The sequence below is a fragment of the Rana temporaria genome, unplaced genomic scaffold (assembly GCF_905171775.1).
Source record: "Rana temporaria unplaced genomic scaffold, aRanTem1.1, whole genome shotgun sequence".
Classification (NCBI taxonomy): Eukaryota; Metazoa; Chordata; class Amphibia; order Anura; family Ranidae; genus Rana; species Rana temporaria.
Genome location: NW_024404686.1, coordinates 16,391 through 42,567, shown reverse-complemented (window position 1 = coordinate 42,567; position 26,177 = coordinate 16,391). Strand labels below are relative to the sequence as shown.

At 51.4% G+C, this 26,177-nt stretch overlaps 2 protein-coding genes across 2 annotated transcripts; one reads left to right on the top strand and one right to left on the bottom strand.

Annotated features, from left to right (window-relative positions):
• The first annotated feature begins 876 nt into the window (after positions 1 to 876).
• LOC120923014 (extensin-like) lies at positions 877 to 5,698 on the top strand. The gene is made up of 2 exons (XM_040334876.1): positions 877 to 1,348; positions 5,289 to 5,698. Exons 1-2 carry the CDS (start codon positions 877 to 879, stop codon positions 5,696 to 5,698), a joined length of 882 nt encoding a protein of 293 aa, XP_040190810.1.
• A 1,521-nt stretch (positions 5,699 to 7,219) lies between these two features.
• On the bottom strand, positions 7,220 to 25,525 carry LOC120923012 (asialoglycoprotein receptor 1-like; the record flags this gene model as incomplete). Its single annotated transcript, XM_040334875.1, is given in 6 exon segments — positions 7,220 to 7,371; positions 7,797 to 7,877; positions 8,543 to 8,614; positions 17,461 to 17,556; positions 21,986 to 22,099; positions 25,455 to 25,525. Coding segments are annotated over 6 exon segments (573 nt in total), but the record flags the coding sequence as incomplete, so codon positions are not given.
• Between the last annotated feature and the right edge of the window lie 652 nt (positions 25,526 to 26,177).

Below are 26,177 nucleotides of genomic sequence, written 5' to 3'. Positions count from 1 at the left end.
AGGCCTGCTCCGAAAATAAGACCTACCCCTGAAAATAAGACCTATAATAAAAATAAGACCTACCCCCGAAAATAAGCCCTAGTGTGTGTGTTTCTGTAATCTAATTTGTAGTCAAATACCTTCGGTAAACAATGCCAGTCGGCGCTCAGCTGATCTCTTCCTCTTCCTGTCAGCTGGGGATCTGAGGCCACCCTCCCTCTGCAATTCTCAGATCACAGTGGGCTATGGAAGCACAGAGCAGCCTCACCAGCACCCATCAAATGCAGCCTCACCAGCGCCCATCAATGCAGCCTCACCAGCGCCCATCAACACAGTTTAATATATTTCAGTGTGTTTGAGCCTTGAGGGCACCGCTGACTCTGGACTTGATGGACCAACCCCAGCAGAGGACACGACTCCCCAAATCATCACCGACTGTGGAAACTTCACACTGGACCTCATCCAACTTGTATTCTGTGCCTCTCCTCTACTCCTCCAGACTCTGGGACTGCGATTTCCAAATGAAATGCAACATTTTCCACAGTCAGTGATGATTTGGGGGGACATGTCATCTGCTGATGTTGGTCCATCAAGTCCAGAGTCAGCAGGAAATTCTAGAGCACTTCACACTTCCCTCTGCTGACCAGATTTATGGAGATGCCAATTTAATTTTCCAGCAGGACTTGGCTCCTCCCACATTGCCAGAACTACCAATACCTGGTCACATGATCATGGGATCACTGTGCCTGATTGGCCAGCAGACCTGCCTGACCTAAACCACATAGAGAATCTGTGGAAGATGAGAGACATCAAACCCAACAATGCAGAGGAGGTGAAGGGCGCCATCAAAGCAACCTGGACTTCCATAACGCAGTGCCTCCACACCACGCCGCATTGATGCCAAAGGATCCTCGACCAAGTATTGAATGTATACCAGGCCCAGACTTCCATAACATCTCAGCAGTGCCTCCACACCACGCCGCATTGATGCCAAAGGAGCCCCGACCAAGTATTGAATGTATACCAGGCCCGGACTTCCATAACACCTCAGCAGTGCCTCCACACCACGCCGCATTGATGCCAAAGGAGCCTCGACCAAGTATTGAATGTATACCAGGCCCGGACTTCCATAACATCTCAGCAGTGCCTCCACACCACGCCGCATTGATGCCAAAGGATCCTCGACCAAGTATTGAATGTATACCAGGCCCGGACTTCCATAACATCTCAGCAGTGCCTCCACACCACACCGCATTGATGCCAAAGAAACCCCTACCAAGTATTGAATGTATACCAGGCCCGGACTTCCATAACACCTCAGCAGTGCCTCCACACCATGCCACAATGGTGCCAAAGGATCCTCGACCAAGTATTGAATGTATACCAGGCCCGGACTGTAACGGACACAGGCATGCTGCCGAGACAGTTATAATCTTCGTGCAGGGGGACTACAAGGAACTGCATGGCTTGTCACAAGTGAAGGTACCAGATTGTATTCTGAGCTCAAAGGGTTAACTGGACAAGTCTCTTTCATTGCTGGAATGCTAATGAACCCTCTTTTGTGTGCAGGTAAACAGCCCCCCTGTGAGGTGTATGCTGATGGGGATTATGTGTGAGTGATAATTGTTTTAAAGGTTAATTGAATTCTATGTGCCTGGCCAGGAAATGTTAAGTGGGGTGAGGTGCCGAAGAGTCTAGAAACTGGCCAAGTGATTAATTCAAGGAGATGTCATTGTTTCAGGGGGTCTGTGTTGAAGCCCCCTACTGGGAAAAGGGGAGGGCGGAAACTGTCATTGTTCTTGTAACAGTTGTAACCAGATATAAGCAGGTGAAATATGCCAAATAAAGTCAGTCTGCTTGACCCTCCAAACGTAGCACGTCTCGTTTCTTGGAAGGGCGTTCCATGGGATATACCGGCGGTACCTGCATATCGCAGCTTGCCAGGGAAAAGGACGTCTCCAACGGCCGATACCCCTCACTACCAGTGGGTAGCCGTTACATTGGTGGCAGCAGTGGGATGGTCCTTTTATCCAAAGAGCAAGTGCTGAATGGAGTCGCAGTACGCCAGGCTGAAAAGATCCACACTGAAAGATCTATTGGAGATTCGTGGTAGGAGCGCCAGCAACAGACCACGGAGGGAGCTGATAGCTGACCTGCTGGAGCTGGACGAAATGGATGGATCCATGGAAGGAACGGAGCCCCTTGCACCGGTCAGCAAAGAAGATGTAATTACTGGGATTGTACAGCGGAGATTATCCTTGTATCCAGAAACGTCCGTGGAACTAATCAACCAGCTGTTCCGGGAAGCAAGGGAAGAAATACAAACGAAGAGGGGACAAGAACTGGAACTGGTAAGAGCGAGACAGCCCATTACACCTGCAGTTCCTACCCCCCCACCTGCTGCTACAGGAAAGAAAATACCGTTCACTGCATTCAAAGCTTTTGTAGAAAGTGAGGAGGAAATCGATGGATATTTGGCGGACTTTGAGAGGCAGTGCTCACTACACCAGGTCCCACCAGACCAATGGGTCACTATTTTGTCGGGGAAATTGTCGGGCAAAGCCAATGAAGCCTTTCGGGCTCTCACTCCAGAGGATATTTTACAATACCAGCAAGTTAAAAAGGCGCTGCTAACCCGATATGCCGTAACGCCAGAAGCCTACCGCCGGCGCTTCCGGGAGTCCAAGAAGATGGCTGTGGACTCCCACATGGAATGGGCCAACCAGTTACAAAGGGTGGCATCGCTTTGGGTCCAAGGGTGCAAGGCCAACACCGGGGAGGAAGTATTGCAGCTGTTCCTAATGGAACATTTCTTCCAAGACCTGGCCGCAGACATACAAGACTGGGTACGAGATCGCCGGCCCGCTAACTTAAACGAGGCGGCTCGGCTAGCAGATGAGTACGCGGAAACAAGGAAAGTAAGCCAGGGTACTACACGGCTGGCTCATAAGGTAGAACCGCGTACTCCAACCGTCACCCCACGCCCAGAGTTTCGGGCTCCAGTCCCACCACGTCCTCAGGGGCCTAGCAACTACCCCCGGGATTCGCCTAGGGTGACGTGCCATCACTGCAGCGACACGGGACATATTGCTCGTTATTGCCCTTTGAGAGCTACAAATAACAATTGGAGACGCACAGAACCTAACACAGAGGTCACTCCATCACGTCCCTCTGCGGCCCACTGCCTGGAGACCGAGGGGGGCCCTGAGGAATGTCTGGGAATTTGGTATGAGGCAGACCCAATACAAGCGGCCTCTCCGGATAACCGTCAGCATCACCGTCAGGAGGTACGAGTGAATGGACAAGTAGCACAAGGCTTAAGAGATTCCGGGACTACTATCACTCTGATTCAAAAACATCTGGTAAAGCCAGAGAACGTGTCCACTCGCACAGTTGCCGTCCGGGTCGCAGGGGGTGCTGTATTTCACGTACCCACCACCCGGGTGCACTTAGACTGGGGAGCCGGGTCAGGAAAGACCACAGTTGGTATCATGGACAACCTACCTGCCGAGGTGGTGCTGGGCAACGACATTGGCCCTCTGACTTCGGCTTATTTACCTACACCTGCTGCTGCTTGTCCCGTGACCACCCGCGTTGCTGGAATCAACCCGCTTGCTGCTGAGAACCGGGTAAGACTACCTTCCCCGACCTGTACTGTAGATCCGGCACAATATCACAGTCTAAAATGGGAATGTGACAAGTTGGCCAGTGAGAAATCAGAGATGCAACGACACTATGTCACGTATTATGAGATGTCCCGTGGCTTGAACATTGAAATGCACAAACAGGCGGAAATTGTCAAAAGATTAAATGGGATTTGCATCCAGGTGGTGCCGTATCTGTCCCAAGAGCATCAGCAACAGGTTTTGGGAGCCATTGAGAGAGCAAAGCAAGTGACTGTTCCAGAATTGAATTCTATTCTTCACCGTCACCATCAGCTACCGACATGGTAAGCCAATGGGAAGGCCGACGGACTGTCCAGGCAAACGGAACTTTTACCCTAACAGCAGACCGGACATCCCCAAGTTGATCCGAAAAGGATCAATCCGGGTCTGCCGGAGTGTTCCACAAAGGGGGAGTAGTGTAACGGACACAGGCATGCTGCCGAGACAGTTATAATCTTCGTGCAGGGGGACTACAAGGAACTGCATGGCTTGTCACAAGTGAAGGTACCAGATTGTATTCTGAGCTCAAAGGGTTAACTGGACAAGTCTCTTTCATTGCTGGAATGCTAATGAACCCTCTTTTGTGTGCAGGTAAACAGCCCCCCTGTGAGGTGTATGCTGATGGGGATTATGTGTGAGTGATAATTGTTTTAAAGGTTAATTGAATTCTATGTGCCTGGCCAGGAAATGTTAAGTGGGGTGAGGTGCCGAAGAGTCTAGAAACTGGCCAAGTGATTAATTCAATGTCATTGTTTCAGGGGGTCTGTGTTGAAGCCCCCTACTGGGAAAAGGGGAGGGCGGAAACTGTCATTGTTCTTGTAACAGTTGTAACCAGATATAAGCAGGTGAAATATGCCAAATAAAGTCAGTCTGCTTGACCCTCCAAACGTAGCACGTCTCGTTTCTTGGAAGGGCGTTCCATGGGATATACCGGCGGTACCTGCATATCGCAGCTTGCCAGGGAAAAGGACGTCTCCAACGGCCGATACCCCTCACTACCAGTGGGAAGCCGTTACACGGACTTCCATAACACGGCAGCAGTGCCTCCACACCACACCGCATTGATGCCAAAGGATCCTCGACCAAGTATTGAATGTATTCCAGGCCCGGATTTCCATAACACCTCAGCAGTGCCTCCACACCATGCCACAATGGTGCCAAAGGATCCCAGACCAAGTATTGAATGTATACCAGGCCCGGACTTCCATAACACCTCAGCAGTGCCTTCACACCATGCCGCATTGATGCCATAAGAGCCTGGACCAAGTATTGAATGTATACCAGGCCCGGACTTCCATAACACCTCAGCAGTGCCTCTACACCACGCCGCATTGATGCCAAAGGATCCTCGACCAAGTATTGAATGTATACCAGGCCCGGACTTCCATAACACCTCAGCAGTGCCTCTACACCACGCCGCATTGATGCCAAAGGATCCTCGACCAAGTATTGAATGTATACCAGGCACGGACTTCCATAACACCTCAGCAGTGCCTCCACACCATGCCACAATGGTGCCAAAGGATCCCAGACCAAGTATTGAATGTATACCAGGCCCGGACTTCCATAACACCTCAGCAGTGCCTTCACACCATGCCGCATTGATGCCATAAGAGCCTGGACCAAGTATTGAATGTATACCAGGCCCGGACTTCCATAACACCTCAGCAGTGCCTCCACACCACGCCGCATTGATGCCAAAGGATCCTCGACCAAGTATTGAATGTATACCAGGCACGGACTTCCATAACACCTCAGCAGTGCCTCCACACCATGCCACAATGATGCCAAAGGATCCTCGACCAAGTATTGAATGTATACCAGGCCCGGACTTCCATAACACCTCAGCAGTGCCTCCACACCACGCCGCATTGATGCCAAAGGATCCTCGACCAAGTATTGAATGTATATCAGGCCCGAACTTCCATAACACCTCAGCTGTGCCTCCACACCATGCCACAATGATGCCAAAGGAGCCCAGACCAAGTATTGAATGTATACCAGGCCGGACTTCCATAACACCTCAGCAGTGCCTCCACACCATGCCGCATTGATGCCAAAGGAGCATCGACCAAGTATTGAATGTATACCAGGCCCGGACTTCCATAACAACTCAGCAGTGCCTCCACAACATGCCACAATGGTGCCAAAGGATCCTCGACCAAGTATTGAATGCATACCAGGCCCGGACTTCCATAACACCTCAGCAGTGCCCCAGGCTGATCTCCTCCATGCCACGTATCCATGTGGTGGCCCTTCTCTGCTTTCCGTCCAGTTCTACAACATCCTGTTATTCCAGATGTATCTCACTAATTCTTTGTTCAGGGGCAGAATATGTCTTACAACATTATTATGGGTGCTAAATCAGGACTATCATCACTGGTCCACTTCCCTCTTCCCCTTCTTCTCACTTTGACCCACCTACCTGCCCCTGGATCCTGACCTCTCCCATCTTCATCCTCTTCCCAGCTCCCAATCCTAGAATGCTTGTTTAGAGGAGCGTCCCTTTAATGCACCTTTACCACCATTTCCAGGGTTATGAAACACTCCTTTAGCCATTTGTCCAGCGAATCTCCATGTACATTCTATCTGTGCAAGCTGGGCAAAAACAAATGTTCTTTAGGCTATTTTCTCTTCTGCTCATTTACTTAAAGGGGTGGTTCCCCCTAAAACACATTTCTAACAATAGATTCGTAAGACCCGTTACACTGCGGGTAGGCTGGCTTTTTTTTTTTTTTTTTTGTACATACCGACATCTCGGCGTCTCGTCCCTTGTCAGTGGGCGTTCCTATTTGATTGACGTTCCTCGGACGGGTGCATACGTGACGTCACGACTTTCCGAAAGAAGCCGAACGTCGCTGCGCAGGTGCCGTATAGAGCCGACTCTATACGGCGCATGCGCAATGACGTTCGGCTTCTGTCGGAAAGTCGTGACGTCACGTATTCGCCCGTCCGAGGAACGTCAATCAAATAGGAACGCCCACCGCCAAGGGACGAGACGCCGAGATCTCGGTATGTACGAAAAAAAAAAAAAAAAAAAGCCAGCCTACCCGCAGTGTAACGGGTCTTACGAATCTATTGTTAGAAATGTGTTTTAGGGGGAACCACCGCTTTAAGGAAGTGGTAAAATACCACATTATGAACACTAGATGGTGCTGAGGAGCAGAGGAAATACCCAAGTCTTTGTAACAAGAGATACAATGTAATAACTCTATAGAATGCTAGAGGGAATTACACATAGTTACTAATTCCCTCTAGTGTTCTCTAGAATTGTTACATTGTATTTCTTGTTACGTATTTCCTATGCTCCCCAGCCCCATCTAGTGGCCATAATGTGGTATTTTACTACTGTCCACAAAAAAAGAACATTCCATCAGAAGAGAAAATAGACTAAACAACAGTAATTTTGCCCAATTCACACAGAATGGAGATTTATTGGTCGAATGTGAATTTTGTAAAAAAAATTAGACCCCTTTGTGATCAGTTTAAAAAGGAGGAAAAGTTCAGGAGTGCAAATTGTGCCGCTGAGCAGAGACTCTCCCAGACCCACCAATCGTCCCTCGCCAGCCACCAACCTGCTCCTCCTCCGCGTTGATGACCACCAGATGGGAATCTTTGTCCTCACAGAACTTCTTTGATTCGCTCCAAGGCTTCCCAACTAAAGGGAAGAAGTAACAGCTGGACTGGAAGGTGCTCCACCCCGATGGACAGGTGAAGTCAACGGACCCTACAGGTGGGGAAAACGGACAATGTCAACCCAACGGAGGGCGTGGCCAGAGAGAGGCGGTCAGGTGGAGAGTTGAAAAGATCGAAGAATCTAGATCTGTCTAATCTCGGATCTCTTCTCCCTCTGGAGAAGACTTGTTATAACCCTTCCATTGACCATCCAGAACTTGAATTGTTCTCCATTGACTGATGGAAATCCATGACTGGGTTCTCCTGGGACCCCTCTCTGTGATCACACCATGTGTGGTCTGCTTAGTTTGGATCTTTTTCTCCCCCTGATATCTCAGAACAGAGGTGGCTCTCTAATTAGGCGGCCACCTAAGGCCTCGCACTCACAGGGGCCTCGCGTTTGCCTATCTTGCCTGTGCTCAATTACTGATGTTGACGCCGGCGGCTCCGAGAAATCTGTTCATTTAGTAAACTCACCATTCACCTGCATCTTCTTCATCTGATCTGAGAGTCTCCGGAGGGTGTTGAGGGCCCTATTCACAGTACTCTGCAGGGTGCCTGAAATAGGAAAGAGAGGATTGGCTAGAAATATTCTCCGACACTCAACTCCAACCCACCCAACCCTGACACCCAACACCACTCTGAGATTCTACATCACATGACCCCCAACGTACACATCACATGACCCCCAATGTCCCACATCACATGACACTCAACGTCCCACATCACATGACACTCAACGTCCCACATCACATGACACTCAACGTCCCACATCACATGACACTCAATGTCCCACATCACATGACCCCCAACGTCCCACATCACATGACCCCCAATGTCCCACATCACATGACACTCAATGTCCCACATCACATGACACTCAACGTCCCACAACACATGACACTCAATGTCCCACATCACATGACACTCAACGTCCCACATCACATGACACTCAATGTCCCACATCACATGACACTCAATGTCCCACATCACATGACACCAACGTTCCACATCACATGACCCCAACATCCCACATCACATGACACTCAACGTCCCACATCACATGACCCCAACGTCCCACATCACATGACACTCAATGTCCCACATCACATGGCATACCCATCATTATCCATCCACTTCATGGAGAGCCACCAAATACCATGTCCACATTCATCATGACCCCTCTGTCCCCTGCTTCCCCTCCACTCAGACCATCACTTTACTTATAGAATTGTCTGCCTGGATGGCTTTCACATTGTCGTGCAGCTGCTGTAATTTCTCCATCGTCTTGCTCCCTGTAGGACAGAAGATTAGAAGAAGTTATTTCTAAATCACCATCACCCCCATCACCCCCATCACCCCATCATCCCATCATCCCCATCATCCAATTACTCCCATCACCCCTATCACTCCCATCATCCCATCACCCCCATCCTCCCATCACCCTTATCACTCCCATCATCCCCATCACCCCCATCACCCCATCCTCCCATCACCCCTATCACTCCCATCACCCCCATCACTCCCATCACCCCCATCACTCCCATCACTCCCATCACCCCATCACCCCATCACCCCATCACTCCCATCATCCCATCATCCCATCACCCCCATCATCCCATCACCCCCATCACTCCCATCACCCCCATCACCCCCATCACTCCCATCACCCCCATCACCCCCATCACCCCCATCACTCCCATCACCCCCATCACTCCCATCACCCCCATCATCCCATCACTCCCATCATCCCCATCACCCCATCACTCCCATCATCCCATCATCCCATCACCCCCATCATCCCATCACCCCCATCACTCCCATCACCCCCATCACTCCCATCACTCCCATCACCCCCATCACCCCCATCACCCCCATCATCCCATCATCCCATCACCCCCATCATCCCATCACCCCCATCACTCCCATCACTCCCATCACTCCCATCACTCCCATCATCCCATCACCCCCATCATCCCATCACCCCCATCATCCCATCACCCCATCACTCCCATTATCCCATCACCCCCATCATCCCATCACCCCATCATCCCATCACCCCATCACTCCCATCATCCCATCACCCCCATCACTCCCATCACCCCCATCACTCCCATCACTCCCATCATCCCATCACCCCCATCATCCCATCACCCCATCACCCCCATCATCCCATCACCCCATCACTCCCATTATCCCATCACCCCCATCATCCCATCACCCCCATCATCCCATCACTCCCATCACCTCCATCATCCCATCACTCCCATCATCCCATCATCCCATTACCCCCATCATCCCATCACTCCCATCACCCCCATGATCCCATCAACCCATCATCCCATCATCCCCATCACCCCATCACCCCCATCACTCCCATCATCCCCATCACCCCATCACTCCCATCATCCCATCATCCCATCACCCCCATCATCCCCATCACTCCAATCCCCCCCATCATCCCATCAATCCCATCATCCCATCACCCCATCACCCCCATCATCCCATCACCCCAATCATCCCATCACCCCCATCATCCCATCCCTCCTATCACCCCCATCATCCCATCACTCCCATTATCCCATCATCCCATCACCCCCATCATCCCATCACTCCCATCATCCCATTACCCCCATCATCCCATCATCCCCATGACCCCATCACTCCCATCACCCCCATCACCCCCATCATCCCATCATCCCATCACCCCATCATCCCATCACCCCATCATCCCATCATCCCATTACCCCCATCATCCCATCACCCCCATCATCCCATCACCCCATCATCCCATCACTCCCATCATCCCCTCACCCCCATCACCTTATCATCCCATCACTCCCATCATCCCATAACCCCCATCATCCCATCACCCCTGTAACAATCAGGGGTTAACACCGTTCATGATCTTCCATTCCATCGCCCCACGACATGTTTATCCGACACTCCACAATCCAGCAGACACGACCCATTGGATTTCCCCCAGAAACGAGACACACACAGCTCTGTCTCTGGTTCCAAAATGAATAAATCTTTTAATGGTAAAACTAAGGTTTTTATACAGTTCACAACCAAAAGCATGTCACAGGGACAATGAAACTCTCCACCCCCAACATCACACAGGGGGGCTTAAAATACACATTCAGATGGGCTAATTACTAATCATTATCCAGACAGTCTGGCTCTGCGATAAGTGATCCCCACCTGTTACACAAAACGCATTCCTTTACTAAACATAACTGACATGCTAATTCACTACACCTGAGAAGTCAGACATCTTTTCACACAATACAGTGGCCCAGATTCAAGTAGCAATTGCGCCTGTGTTACCATAGGTTACACAGCGCAATTGCTTACTTGCCCCGGCGTTACGAATGCTCCTGATTCAGGAACATCGTAACGCCGACTGCAGCCTAAAATCTGCGTGGCATAAGGCTCTTATGCCACGCATATCTAGGCTGCATTCTTGCGTTGACCGCTAGGGGGCGTTCCCATTGTGGTCAGCGTATAGTATGCAAATTGCATACTAACACCGATTCACAATGTTGCGCGAGCCCTGCGTACGCAATTTACGTTGTTTCCGTACGGCGTGTTTAGCGTAAGGCTGCCCCTTCTAATAGCAGGGGCAGCCAATGCTAAAGTATACCCGTCGTTCCCGCGTTGCGACGTTCGAATTTTACGTAATTTGCGTAAGTGATTCGTGAATGGCGCTGGACGCCATTCACGTTCACTTTGAAGCAAATGACGTCCTTGCGACGTCATTTGCCGCAATGCACGTCGGGAAAGTTTCCCGAAGGAGCATGCGCTCTACGCTCGGCGTGGAAGCGCGCCTAATTTAAATTATTCCCGCCCCCTACGGGATCATTTAGATTAGGCGCCCTTATGCAGGGCAAGTTTACACAGCGCACACGCAATTTACAGAGCTACTGCTCCGTGAATCGCGGGTAGCGCAGTAAATTTGCGGGGGTGCAGTGCAAAAACGCTGCCCTGCGCCTTCGTAAATAAGGGGCAAATCTACCTGAATCCGGGCCAGTGTCATTAGCATCACACAATGAAATGGTCTGTAGAAGCAGACCTAATTAGCACAATGGACACAGAATGCAATCACAGCAAGACGCTTAAAACATCCCACAATAGGCAGCCTTAATTAGCATCTCAACAGTCTATGAGACATTCTTATTGATCTGTTGGGGTCAGAATAAGCAACCTGTAATATTCCAAGATCCTGCAATACATGAATTATCATTAATGTCCCAATGGACATAGGATGACCCTAGACCCAAGAGTCATTAGTGAAGCTGAAACAGGAGTACCCCACATCCTTCAAAAGTCTCTGGGTGTTACGTGCCATTCCGTTACAACCCCCATCCCTCTCATCATCCCATTACTCCCATCATCCCATCACCCCCATCATCCCATCACACCCATCATCCCATCACACCCATCACACCCATCATCCCCATCACTCCCATCATCCCATCACAACCATCATTCCCATCACTCCCATCATCCCATCACCCCCATCATCCCATCACACCCATCATCCCATCACACCCATCACACCCATCATCCCCATCACTCCCATCATCCCATCACAACCATCATTCCCATCACTCCCATCATCCCATCACAACCATCATTCCCATCATCCCATCACACCCATCATCCCATCACTCCCATCATCCCATCACCCCCATCACCCCCATCATCCCATCACCCCCATCATCCCATCACTCCCATCACCCCCATCATCCCATTACCCCCATCATCCAATCACCCCCATTAATCCCATCACACCCATAATCCCATCAGCTCCATCATCCCATCACACCCATCATCCCCATCACTCCCATCATTCCATCATCCCATCACCCCCATCATCCCATCACACCCATCATCCCATCACTCCCATCATCCCATCACTCCCATCATCCCATCACCCCCATCATCCCATCACCCCCATCATCCCATCACCCCCATCATCCCATCACTCCCATCATCCTATCACACCCATCATCCCATCACCCCCATCATCCCATCACTCCCATCATCCCATCACTCCCATCATCCTATCACACCCATCATCCCATCACCCCCATCATCCCATCACCCCCATCATCCCATCATCTCATCACCCCCATCATCCCATCATCCCATCACCCCCATCACCCCATAACCCCCATCATCCCATCACCCCCATCATCCCATCACCCCCATCATCCCATCACACCCATCATCCCATCACCCCCATCATCCCATCACACCCATCATCCCATCACCCCCATCACCCCCATCATCCCATCACCCCCATCATCCCATCATCCCATCACACCCATCATCCCATCATCCCTGTGACGAGATCCTTTCTCGCCCGGTTCTGCTCTCCCGACACTCCTCTGCTACCAGTGAGTCAGCTTGCAGATTGCAGCGTCTGATGGTCCAGTCATCCAAGGTTCCGGGGTCCGAACTACAGCTATGTGCCATTCAGACCCATTAAGAACAAACACCAGGCAGGCTGTATGTAAGTTCAAGCAGGACTCTTTATTTCAAGTACACAGCACACTTTTATACAGAATTTTGGAACATCCCACTCCCAACAACCGCTTTCCTATTGGTCAATTGTAAAGTATATCCAGTCTTCACTCAAGTCCTCCTTGACCATGCAAATGAGGACTTGAAATTGTCAACAGGGATTGGTCCAATAGCTTGGATAGAAAGACTTGTGTATTGAGACAGAAGCCCCAGGGGGTAATCAATGTACACAATAACCCGGTCTACTTAATTACTACCTCTGAGAGGTTACATTGCTTTAGACAATAGAATGCTAATTCAATACAGCTGACAGGGGGCTTCTGACCTTTAGAACAATAAACACATACATCTTCACACATACATTCTAGATTCAATTAACCTTCAATCCATAGTTTTTTAGCCAGACGGAGTGTCTCCGACACCCGCTCTTAGCCTGCAGAGCACAATAAAAGGTATTTCTCTAGCTGGTTCCACTTAGCATTTCAATAGCCGGTGTCCTTGCATTGAATGTCCCTCTCCTGTGTAACAGATGTCCAGTAGAAACACTTTAATATCTTAAGATCCATGACATTACTTCCCCTGGGAAACAGTCCAACAGCCGCAGTGGGACCCAAACGGGTCAACTCGAGGATGTTGGAAAAGTAGTCTTAAGGTTCCAGGACTGTCCGCTGGGATGACCCATCTGCCTTCCTGTTTTGAGGTCCTGGCCCATAATCGGATGGCAAGAGGCTCACATTCAGTCCTCTCCAAAAGCCCCTGTCCCGGCTAGGTCTGTCACACATCTCCCCCTTTGGCAGGAGACTAACACTGGGAGAGACCCCAATTCCGGTACCCACCCAGTACCCCAGATAACTTGTCCCAAACAGAGCATTACTCACCCAGCCAATCTCTGCCTCTCTCAGAGAACACGCCTGCCGCTGGGGAGAGGCCTGGACTGGCCCTGCTCCCTGGAGTCCTTTCAGCCGCTGGAGAGAAGACAGGGTGGCTGGGCTCAGTTCATCATGCCGTTGGGAATCTGGGCCAACTGGCCACCATTCCTGGGGTATACCAGTGGAGACTGCAGTCCCATCCACTGATGCTAGGTAAAAATCCCCCGGTGCTTGCAAAGCAAAGCCGACATCCTCCTGTCTCAGTGCCGCACCATGTTCTGGGGTTGTGTCCATGGAGATCGGAGTCCCATCCACTACCACAGGAACCCCCTCTCCTGTTAGTTGAGAGCAGAGGCCTGGGGCACCCTGCTCTGTTGCCAGCTCTTCCGCTGGGTTGCTGTGAGTGGAGACCACAGTCCCATCCACCGATATCCGCTCAAGCTGTAGTGGGGTGCAGCCGCCAGTAGCATCCTGTCCTTCTGCCAGTGATTCAGCTGGGAGTACGAGCTTTACCACCTCAGCTTGTTGCTGGGGAGGGGGGCCAACCGCCCCGACTCCCTGGAACTCCACAGTTGGTCCCAGTGCTGGGCAGCGATGGCTAGCATTCTGCCCTGTTGCCAGCACTTCTGCTGGGGGTGCATAATCCATAACATCCTCTGAACAGTCCATACACTCTGTAATCTGTGGCTGGGGAGTGATTGCCATCTTCTCACCCTGAGCCTCCGGAACTGCCACAGGGGTGGGGCAGAGGTCTTGATCCCTCTGTCCGGTGACCAGCGCTTCAGCTGGGGAAGTTCCTTGTAACTCCACAAATACTGTACTTGGTGCTGGGCAGAGCACAGTGAAGTTTGGCCCTGATACCAGCTCTTCTGTTGGAGGCTCCCCAGGTTGTTCTTCCTCAGCAGAAAAGTCTATCCAATCCCCTGTCTCTACAACTGGTGTCTGGGGATAGAGGTTCACCATCTCCTGTCCATGGAACCCAGAAGATGCTATGGGTACTGAGCAGAGGTTAGCAGAGCTCGGCCCTGCGGTCAGCACTTCAGCTTTGGGAATGGCAAGCTCCCGATTTTCCACTGCTGATTCATCAGCCAGGATTTCATCACTGTCAGCTGATATTTCCTCATAGTCCCAGGTAAAGGGAATCTCACCCTGCTGCTGAGCGGAGTCTAGCAGCTGTTTGTAGGCGATTTCCAGTTCCCATTCCTGAGCGGCCAGGAATTCCAAATCTTCCTGTAACCAGTGCACTTCCGGGACATTCAGTCTTCGCTCTCTGTGCTCCATTATTTCCTCCCAACGCCACTCCCGATCGCTCCCAAAGTTGGGATCCCTGGACATCCTCCAATACAACAATCCCAGGCCATCATAGTCAAAGCCTTCCGTGGGGCTGTCATCCGCTGACCAGGGGCACTCTTGGACTACATACCACCGGAGGGCTCTGTAGCTCTCGTCCAACCGCATCTCTTCCCGGATCAGCCTGCTTAACTCTGCTGTCCACTCCTGCTTTGGTTGTTCCCCCAATAACAGCATCCGTACTTCATACTGTGACCAGTACCTTACATGGATGGAGGGGAGAGCTTTTCCCTGGTGTCGCTGCTCGCGGGCTAGCGCTTCTTTCCAGAGTTCGCAGCGGATCGAATCAGACCATCCAAGCAGGACCTCCTCTGATACTGGTCCTCTGCGCTGTATCTGCTTCTCTCGCAACCTCCTTCTGAATTCCTCTTCCATGGTTACTGATATCTGTACCTCTCCTCTTCTTTCATTTGGTGCTGCTTCTTTAGGCGTTGTCACCGATCGCCGTATTTCTGCAATTCTCAGCTCCTGTTGCCGCTCTCGTTCTCTCTGTTGTCGCTCTCGTTCTCTCTCATCCTGCCGCTGGAGGTCTCTAATGGTATTCTGTATGGCGGTCTCTGATGGGTTTGCACCATATAATGCCAACCGCTGTTGAACTCGCTGCTGGAACAAGTCTTCAACTGACCAGGGTCCTGCATCACCATCCCTCTGATCCATCTCGGCTAGCGCAATGATCAGGGTGGCCTTGTTCTTCCCACCGGTCCCTCCACGGCTCTCAAGCAAGTCTTTTAGCATGGTTCTCCTCCAGGCTGCATAGCTGGTCATTCATGGTGGTGGTTTGGAGTTGTCCCAGTAACTGGAGAGCAAATCCCACCGCTGCCAACCAATGTGACGAGATCCTTTCTCGCCCGGTTCTGCTCTCCCGACACTCCTCTGCTACCAGTGAGTCAGCTTGCAGATTGCAGCGTCTGATGGTCCAGTCATCCAAGGTTCCGGGGTCCGAACTACAGCTATGTGCCATTCAGACCCATTAAGAACAAACACCAGGCAGGCTGTATGTAAGTTCAAGCAGGACTCTTTATTTCAAGTACACAGCACACTTTTATACAGAATTTTGGAACATCCCACTCCCAACAACCGCTTTCCTATTGGTCAATTGTAAAGTATATCCAGTCTTCACTCAAGTCCTCCTTGACCATGCAAATGAGGACTTGAAATTGTCAACAGGGATTGGTCCAATAGCTTGGATAGAAAGACTTGTGTATTGAGACAGAAGCCCCAGGGGGTAATCAATGTACACAATAACCCGGTCTACTTAATTACTACCTCTGAGAGGTTACATTGCTTTAGACAATAGAATGCTAATTCAATACAGCTGACAGGAGGCTTCTGACCTTTAGAACAATAAACACATACATCTTCACACATACATTCTAGATTCAATTAACCTTCAATCCATAGTTTTTTAGCCAGACGGAGTGTCTCCGACACCCGCTCTTAGCCTGCAGAGCACAATAAAAGGTATTTCTCTAGCTGGTTCCACTTAGCATTTCAATAGCCGGTGTCCTTGCATTGAATGTCCCTCTCCTGTGTAACAGATGTCAAGTAGAAACACTTTAATATCTTAAGATCCATGACAATCCCATCACCCCAGTCATCCCATCACTCCCATCATCCCATTAATCCCATTACTCCCATCATCTCATCACCTTCATTATCCCATCACCCCATCATCCCATCACCCCCATCATCCCATCATCTCATCACTCCCATCACCCCCATCATCCCCATCATTCCATCACTCCCATCATCCTATCACACCCATCATCCCCATCATCCCATCACACCCATCATCCCATCACCCCCATCATCCCATCACACCCATCATCCCATCACCCCCATCACCCCCATCATCCCATCACCCCCATCATCCCATCATCCCATCACACCCATCATCCCATCATCCCATCACCCCAGTCATCCCATCACTCCCATCATCCCATTAATCCCATTACTCCCATCATCTCATCACCTTCATTATCCCATCACCCCATCATCCCATCACCCCCATCATCCCATCATCTCATCACTCCCATCACCCCCATCATCCCCATCATTCCATCACTCCCATCATCCTATCACACCCATCATCCCCATCATCCCATCACACCCATCATCCTATCACACCCATCATCCCCATCATCCCATCATCCCACCACACCCATCATCCCATCACTCCCATCACCCCCATCATCCCATCACTCCCATCACACCTATCATCCCATCACTCCCATCACCCCCATCATCCCATCACACCCATCATCCCATCACCCCCATCATCCCATCTGCAGGGATAATAGGAAGTCAGACATTGTAGAACCTCAGTGGGGGATTTGGAGGTCAATGGGCCACAGACGGGATATAGAGAAGTCCATCTACAAGACACTCACCATCCTGGACCAGCTGAGCCACTCTGGAGTTCATTCCGTCGCTGAGGTTCCCGATCTGATTCTCAAGGGTGCGGTCAGGAGGTTTATCACCCGGGCCTGTGGGGGGTAATAAAACAGAACTTGTCATATTGGTAAGACAGAGCTGAGAAGATAAGGCTCCAGTGGCTCCTGCTGCTGTCTCAGCCAATCAGGAGGGAGAGACCCAGCAAAAAAACCTGGAGCCTTTAGAGCCACTTTAATGCTGAAGTGGGAGTAGGAGGAGCTGAGCTGGTGAGTCACTGCTGGGAGGGGGAGCAGGTAAAGCTGAGCCACTGCTGGGAAGGTAAAGAAGGGGGAGCGGAGCTGTTGTGTCACTGCTGGGAGGGGGAGCAGGTAAAGCTGAGCCACTTCTGGGAAGGTAAAGAAGGGGGGCGGAGCTGTTGTGTCACTGCTGGGAGGGGGAGCAGGTGAAGCTGAGCCACTGCTGGGAAGGTAAAGAAGCGGGAGCGGAGCTGTTGTGTCACTGCTGGGAGGGGGAGCAGGTGAAGCTGAGCCACTGCTGGGAAGGTAAAGAAGGGGGAGCGGAGCTGTTGTGTCACTGCTGGGAGGGGGAGCAGGTGAAGCTGAGCCACGGAGCCACTGCTGGGAAGGTAAAGAAGCGGGAGCTGAGCTGTTGTGTCACTGCTGGGAGAAGGAGAGGGGGGCTGAGCTGCTGAGTTGCTACTGGGAGGGAGGAGTGGAAATATATGAGCTGATGAGTCCCTGCTTGGAGCGGGAGCTGAGATGTTGAGTGACTGCTGGTAAGGGCAGCATGGTTATCTGAGCTACTAAGTCACTGCTGGGAGGGGGAGCTAAGCAACTGAAAATGAATGTCAAAGCGCTCTCTGATGTGATTTTTGAGGATAAATTGCTCCACGGTGCTCATAACTACAGAGGTCTTGATTTTGATGCGGGGGGGGGGCGCAGTTCCGTCACCTCCAGCACTGAATGTATGTAATGACAAGGGGTGCTGGGGAATCTATTGTTGCTGGGGAGGTCTAATATTGTTGCTAGTGGGGGGTCAATAGTTGCTGGAAGAGATCTAGGGCTAGATTCAGGTAGGGGCGCGCATAGTTACGGCGGCGCAGCGTGTCGTATTTACGCTACGCCGCCGTGAGTTAGAGAGGCAAGTGCTGAATTCACAAAGCACTTACCTTCTAAGTTACCGCGGCGTATCGTAAATGGGGCCGGCGTAAGCGCGCGTAATTCAAATGTGGATGAGGGGGCGTGTTTTATGTTAATTCTTGGTGACCCGACGTGATTGACGTTTTTTACGAACGGCGCATGCGCCGTCCGTGTACATATCCCAGTGTGCATTGCTCCAAAGTACGCCGCAAGGACGTATTGGTTTCGAAGTGAACGTAAATTACGTCCAGACCTATTCGCAAACGACTTACGCAAACGACGTAAAAAATTCAAATTTCGACGCGGGAACGACGGCCATACTTAACATTGCGTGCGCCACCTAATAGCAGGAGCAACCTTACGCCGAAAAAGCCTAACGTAAACGACGTAAAAAAATAAGCGCCGGGCGTACGTAAATTTGTGAATCGGCGTATCTAGGTCATTTGCGTATTCTACGCCGACAACAACGGAAGCGCCACCTAGCGGCCAGCGTAAAAATGCACACAATTATACGCCGGCGGACTCAAGTTACGTCGGCGGAGGAAGCGTATTTTTTAAACGTATCTGCCTTTGAGAATCGGCGTAAAGATACGACAGCGCAGATTTGAAATTACGGCGGCGTATTTGGAGATACGCCGCCGTATCTCATTGTTGAATCTAGCCCCTACTGTTGAGGGAGGGGTCTTTTGTTGCTGGAGGGCATCTATTTTTGTGTGGCAGTCTATTGTTCCTGTGGAGGTCTATTATAACTGGTGGGGGATCTATTGTTGCTGGGGAGGTCTATTATTGTTGCTAGTGGGGGATCGATTGTTGCCGGGGTGGGGTCAATAGTTGCTGGAAGAGATCTACTGTTGAGGGAGGGGTCTTTTGTTGCTGGAGGACATCTATTTATGTGTGGCAGTCTCCACAGTTCCTGTGGAGGTCTATTATAACTGGTGGGGGATCTATTGTTGCTGGGGAGGGGGGTGTATGTTGCTGGGGGTTCAATTGTTGCTGGAAGGGATCTCCTGTTAAGGGAAGGGTTTATTGTTGCTGGCTGCTGGAGAGTCTATTGATGCGATGCTGGCTGCTTTGAAATCTGTTGTTGCTGCCGGGGGCCTGTTGTCTTGCTGGGGTTCATTGTTGCTGGGCGGTCTGTTGTTGCTACAGGGGTCTATGATGTGGGGGGATTCACTTTACTGGTTTTCTTGTTATTTTTAACATATTCCATAAAAATTAGTTAGCACCACAATATTATACTTGGTTATGTATTCTCTAAAAGGGGTGGTACTGGGGGGTGGGTAGGGGGTGGAACCAAGGGGTGGTGCTCAGAGGTGGGTAGGGAGTGGAACCAAGGGGTGGTGCTCAGAGGTGGGTAGGAGGTGGAACCAAGGGGTGGTGCTCAGAGGTGGGTAGGAGGTGGAACCAAGGGGTGGTGCTCAGAGGTGGGTAGGAGGTGGAACCAAGGGGTGGTGCTCAGAGGTGGGTAGGAGGTGGAACCTAGGGGTGGTGCTCAGAGGTGGGTAGGAGGTGGAGCCTAGGGGTGGTGCTCAGAGGTGGGTAGGAGCTGGAACCAAGGGGTGGTGCTCAGAGGTGAGTAGGAGGTGGAACCAAGGGGTGGTGCTCAGAGGTGGGTAGGAGGTGGAACCAAGGGGTGGTGCTCAGAGGTGGGTAGGAGGTGGAACCAAGGGGTGGTGCTCAGAGGTGGGTAGGAGGTGGAACCAAGGGGTGGTGCTCAGAGGTGGGTAGGAGGTGGAACCAAGGGGTGGTGCTCAGAGGTGGGTAGGAGGTGGAACCAAGGGGTGGTGCTCAGAGGTGGGTAGGAGGTGGAACCTAGGGGTGGTGCTCAGAGGTGGGTAGGAGGTGGAACCAAGGGGTGGTGCTCAGAGGTGGGTAGGAGGTGGAACCAAGGGGTGGTGCTCAGAGGTGGGTAGGAGGTGGAACCTAGGGGTGGTGCTCAGAGGTGGGTAGGAGGTGGAACCAAGGGGTGGTGCTCAGAGGTGGGTAGGAGGTGGAACCAAGGGGTGGTGCTCAGAGGTGGGTAGGAGGTGGAACCTAGGGGTGGTGCTCAGAGGTGGGTAGAGGGCGGAGACAGGAAGCGGTCCAAAAGAGGGGAGTTCCAGCACTTATTCTCTGAGAAAAAAAAGCCCTGGGAAGGATTTTTGTCCAAACTTCTGAGCCCAAACCTAAGATAACTGATCAGAGAGACAACCGGAGGAGACCAAAGTCTGGGGTTGTAGAACATTGGATCGGGCTGGGAGGTTTGGAGGATGGTCACTCACAGACACATCATGGGGTCATAGAAGAGCCTACAGGGCCATTTGTGTTTGACCCGTGCTGTAGGGATGATACATGATCATGGACTGTACCCAGGGCCGGTGCTACCATTAGACAAACTAGGCAGCCGCCTAGGGCGCCCTACTGCCTAGGGTGCCCGGCCACTGATGTTTCTACTCTCTTCTCTCTGCCGCAAGCAACTAAGTCTCAGCATCAGCAGGCAGCCTGGTGAGGCTGCATGGATGAGCACTGGTGAGGCTGCATGGATGGGCACTGGTGAGGCTGCATGGATGAGCACCGGTAAGGCTGCATGGATGGGCACTGGTGAGGCTGCATGGATGAGCACCGGTAAGGCTGCATGGATGGGCACTGGTGAGGCTGCATGGATGAGCACCGGTAAGGCTGCATGGATGGGCACTGGTGAGGCTGCATTGATGGGCGCTGGTGAGGCTGCATTTGTTGGGCGCTGGTAAGCCTACATTTGTTGGGCGCTGGTGAGGCTGCATTTGTTGGGTGCTGGTGAGGCTGCATTTGTTGGGTGCTGGTAAGCCTGCATTTGTTGGGCGCTGGGGAGGCTGCATTTGTTGGGTGCTGGGGAGGCTGCATTTGTTGGGCGCTGGGGAGGCTGCATTTGTTGGGCGCTGGGGAGGCTGCATTTGTTGGGCGCTGGGGAGGCTGCATTTGTTGGGCGCTGGGGAGGCTGCATTTGTTGGGCGTTGGGGAGGCTGCATTTGTTGGGTGCTGGGGAGGCTGCATTTGTTGGGCGCTGGGGAGGCTGCATTTGTTGGGCGCTGGGGAGGCTGCATTTGTTGGGCGCTGGGGAGGCTGCATTTGTTGGGCGCTGGTGAGGCTGCATTTGTTGGGCGCTGGGGAGGCTGCATTTGTTGGGCGCTGGTGAGGCTGCATTTGTTGGGCGTTGGGGAGGCTGCATTTGTTGGGCACCAGGGAGGCTGCATTTGTTGGGCGCTGGGAAGGCTGCATTTGATGGGCGCTTAGTTAAAAAGGGTGGGGTTTACATAGACACGGAAAATGGGGTGGGGTCAAGGGTGGAGCCAAGAGGGGTGCCAAAATAATGTTTTGCCTAGGGCGTCAGAAATCCTTGCACCCGCCCGAAGTGCCAACTTACATCTGAAGGCGATGATGAGGATGACGATGATGGAAAGCAGAATGGCACAGATGGAGCACAGAGCACACAGGAGACGGGGGGAGGGCTGGGGGAGCCAGAGGTTCATCTTGGTATCTGGGTGAGAAGAAAGGAGAAGGCGTTGGAACCGAACCAATCTGTAATCATTCAGAACCTCAACAGGACTGAGCACCAGAACTTCCCAGGACCTCCCTCTCGGCACAACCAAACTTCGAACCGTCACTTTATGAAGACAATGGAATTACTTTTCCACCATTGGACCCAACACTGCATGGTCGTTTTGGCTGCCGAGAAGAATACCGGATTCCTCAGAGGACTAGAGATCCTCTCCGAGTCTGACTCCCATCCACACACAAACACCACGGAGTCCCCGACCTTTCCCTAGTCCACTCAACGCAACCCAAGACCCAACACTGCATGGTCCCTCTGGCTGAAGAGAAGAATACCGGATTCCTCCGAGGACTAGAGATCCTCTCCGAGTCTGACTCCCATCCACACACGAACACCAAGGAGTCCCCGACCTTTCCCTGGTCCACTCAACGCAACCCAAGACCCAACACTGCATGGTCCCTCTGGCTGACGAGAAGAATACCGGATACCTGATGGGACTAGAGATCCTCTCCAGTCTCCACAAAGGAAAACCAGGTCTGACTCCCATCCACACATAAACACCACGGAGTCCCCGACCTTTCCCTAGTCCACTCAACGCAACCCAAGACCCAACACTGCATGGTCCCTCTGGCTGAAGAGAAGAATACCGGATTCCTCCGAGGACTAGAGATCCTCTCCGAGTCTGACTCCCATCCACACACGAACACCAAGGAGTCCCCGACCTTTCCCTGGTCCACTCAACGCAACCCAAGACCCAACACTGCATGGTCCCTCTGGCTGACGAGAAGAATACCGGATACCTGATGGGACTAGAGATCCTCTCCAGTCTCCACAAAGGAAAACCAGGTCTGACTCCCATCCACACATAAACACCACGGAGTCCCCGACCTTTCCCTGGTCCACTCAACGCAACCCAAGACACAACCAACTTATCGAATAGGGAGATTGCTTCAATCTGAAGGTATATTCAGTGAATGGAAAACACATCCTATGCCAGCGAGTTACCAGGACCTTCCATTCCTGTTGGGACCGGACCAATTGGTAATCAGATAACAGTGGAACCTCGGATTAGGAGGATAATCCGTTCCAGGAGAATTCTCGTAATCCAAAGCACTCTCATATCAAAGCGGGTTTCCCCATTGAAGTCAATGGAAACGAAAATAATTTGTTCTGCATTGACTTCAATGGCATGCAATACCGCATGTGGCCTGAGGTGGGGGGCGCCGGAGAGCCTCGGAAACGGCTGGAAAGGCCCAAGGAAAGTTCAGCTGACCTCGGCAAACCTTGGAAAGACTCCATTCACGAGCCTTTCCGAGGTTTGCCGAGGTCAGCCAAACTGTCCTCGGGCCTTTACAGTCATTTCCGAATGACGCCCACCACCTCAGGCCAAACGCGGTACTGCACATTGCTTCGGCCTACCTGAATCCTGCTCGTAATCCAAGGTTTCACTGTATTTTCAAGTATTTCCAAACGGCTATGATAGGCTCTGTACGGCTCCGGCACCCCACACACCTCAGGCCAAATGCGGTACTGCAGGCCCCATTAGCTTGAATTCTGCTTGTTTTGCGAGACATCACTCACATCAGTCAGAATTAAAAAAAAAAGTTTCTCATCTTTCAAAATGCTCGTTAACCGCGTTACTCATAAACTGAGGTTCCACTGTATTAGAGACAGGTCTGAAAATATTTTTTGACATTCATTAGACCTGTCCATAGTGCCCTGACAAGATGAGACCAACGTCTCCTTCCTGCCCAAATCATCAGAACAGTCACACAAACTGAGCTAAACTATAACCATCAGACCAGCAGTGGTGCTACAAAAACCAGACCCCACCCAATCATATGAGTAGAACGTTCTCAAGGCCAGTTGATACATTCGGTTAGACCATTTATTGACAAACCATCTTCCAGTCAAGAGACTAGAAGATGGAGTAGCCATAGCACTCCAGCAATACGAGGTAGGATGGGCCTATGTCCCACAGAGGGTGATGGGCGTCAAGACATTGGCCTATTGTTCCTTACATTGCCGGAGTACAGGGCCATGGCCAATTCTTCTCACCATCCCAGCCAACAAAACCTCATCCCATTTCTACATAAGAACTGGGACAATTGGCACATGTTGGTATCAGGAGAGCTTCTTATTGTACCACGGTGACCCTCTACATCAGTGGTCATCAACCCTGTCCTGCAGGGCCCACTAACAGGCCAGGTTTGCAAGATAACTGAAATACATCACAGCTGATATCATTTGCTCCTCAGTGATTGCAGTGTTCTAGACTTCATCTCCCCAAGGTAATACATAAAACCTGGCCTGTTAGTGGGCCCTGCAGGACAGGGTTGATGACCACTGCTCTACATGGTCCAACAATAGATAGAGCAGCCATAGCACTCAAGCAATAAGAGGTAGGATGGGCGTATGTCCCACAGAGGGTGATGGGCGTCAAGACATTGGCCTATTGTTCCTTACATTGCCGGAGTACGGGGTCATGGCCAATTCTTCTCACCATCCCAGCCAACAAAACCTCATCCATTTCCTACATAAGAACTGGGACAATTGGCAGTTGGTGGTATCTCAAGAGCTTCTTATTGTACCATGGTGACCCTCTACATGGTCCAACAATAGATAGAGCAGCCATAGCACTCCAGTAATAAGAGGTAGGATGGGCCTATGTCCCACAGAGGGTGATGGGCGTCAAGACATTGGCCTATTGTTCCTTACATTGCCGGAGTACGGGGTCATGGCCAATTCTTCTCACCATCCCAGCCAACAAAACCTCATCCCATTCTTACATAAGAACTTGGACAATTGGTACATGTTGGTATCAATATCATACCACGGTGACCCTCTACATCAGGGGTCTCTAAACTGCAGCCCGAGGGCCAGATGTGGCCCTTTGCTAGCCTTTATCTGGCCCCTGACACCAACAATAGGGCACAATTTCTTCCACCGATACCAACGAGGGGAAACTATTTCTCCTACTAATAGGGACAGTACTCCTATTGACCACCAACCCTAAGGCCATATTTATTCTCACTCATGCCAGACCCGTGACATTTTCTGCCCCTGCTGGCCGCAATCCGGCCCTCCTCACGTCTGAAGGACAATAAACTGACCCTTTGTTTGAAAAGCTTGGAGACCCCTGCACTACATGGCCCATCAATCGCACAACTGATGCGGAAATTGGTTGCCTATCTGTCTGTACTTAGCCCTCCACAAACCGACCTATAGCAAGACCAGACCAATCTATCTCTCATCAGACCTATCAGATCCTAGGAACCCAAATGCCTTCCTTTTCCAACCTCTGTAGAGAACTCTTCCTCCTCTGGATCCACATACTTACATTCTTTTTCTTCGGAAGCCTTATGGAGGTAGGTCAAATCTTGGTAGTCTGTAGTCATCGCCTGCGAAGAGGAAATGGAACATTGTTGGAAAAAAAAAGCTCACACCCCTCCAATAGACTTGGATGCCCTCAACCTGAATCCACAAATCAATAAAGCCGGTCCGATGTTCTCTAATTGGTCAAATAAGTTCCTTTCTGAGGTGATTCAATGTATACTACAGTATATGTACAGTCAGGTCCATAAATATTGGGACATGGACACGGTGTAGAGCGGGGGTGTATGTCAGGTGAACGGTGTAGAGCGGGGGTGAATGTCAGGTGAACGGTGTAGAGCGGGGGTGTATGTCAGGTGAACGGTGTAGAGCGGGGGTGAATGTCAGGTGAACGGTGTAGAGCGGGGGTGTATGTCAGGTGAACGGTGTAGAGCGGGGGTGTATGTCAGGTGAACGGTGTAGAGCGGGGGTGTATGTCAGGTGAACGGTGTAGAGCGGGGGTGAATGTCAGGTGAACGGTGTAGAGCGGGGGTGTATGTCAGGTGAACGGTGTAGAGCGGGGGTGAATGTCAGGTGAACGGTGTAGAGCGGGGGTGTATGTCAGGTGAACGGTGTAGAGCGGGGGTGTATGTCAGGTGAACGGTGTAGAGCGGGGGTGTATGTCAGGTGAACGGTGTAGAGCGGGGGTGTATGTCAGGTGAACGGTGTAGAGTGGGGGTGTATGTCAGGT

What these genes read in the sequence shown, in the direction of transcription:
- LOC120923014 (XM_040334876.1), top strand. Translation starts at nt 877, where the DNA reads ATGCCAAAGGATCCTCGACCAAGTATTGAATGTATACCAGGCCCAGAC. An exon ending in GCCAAAGGATCCTCGACCAA is followed by an intron (nt 1,349 to 5,288) that starts GTATTGAATGTA and finishes AATGTATACCAG; the next exon opens with GCCCGGACTTCCATAACACC.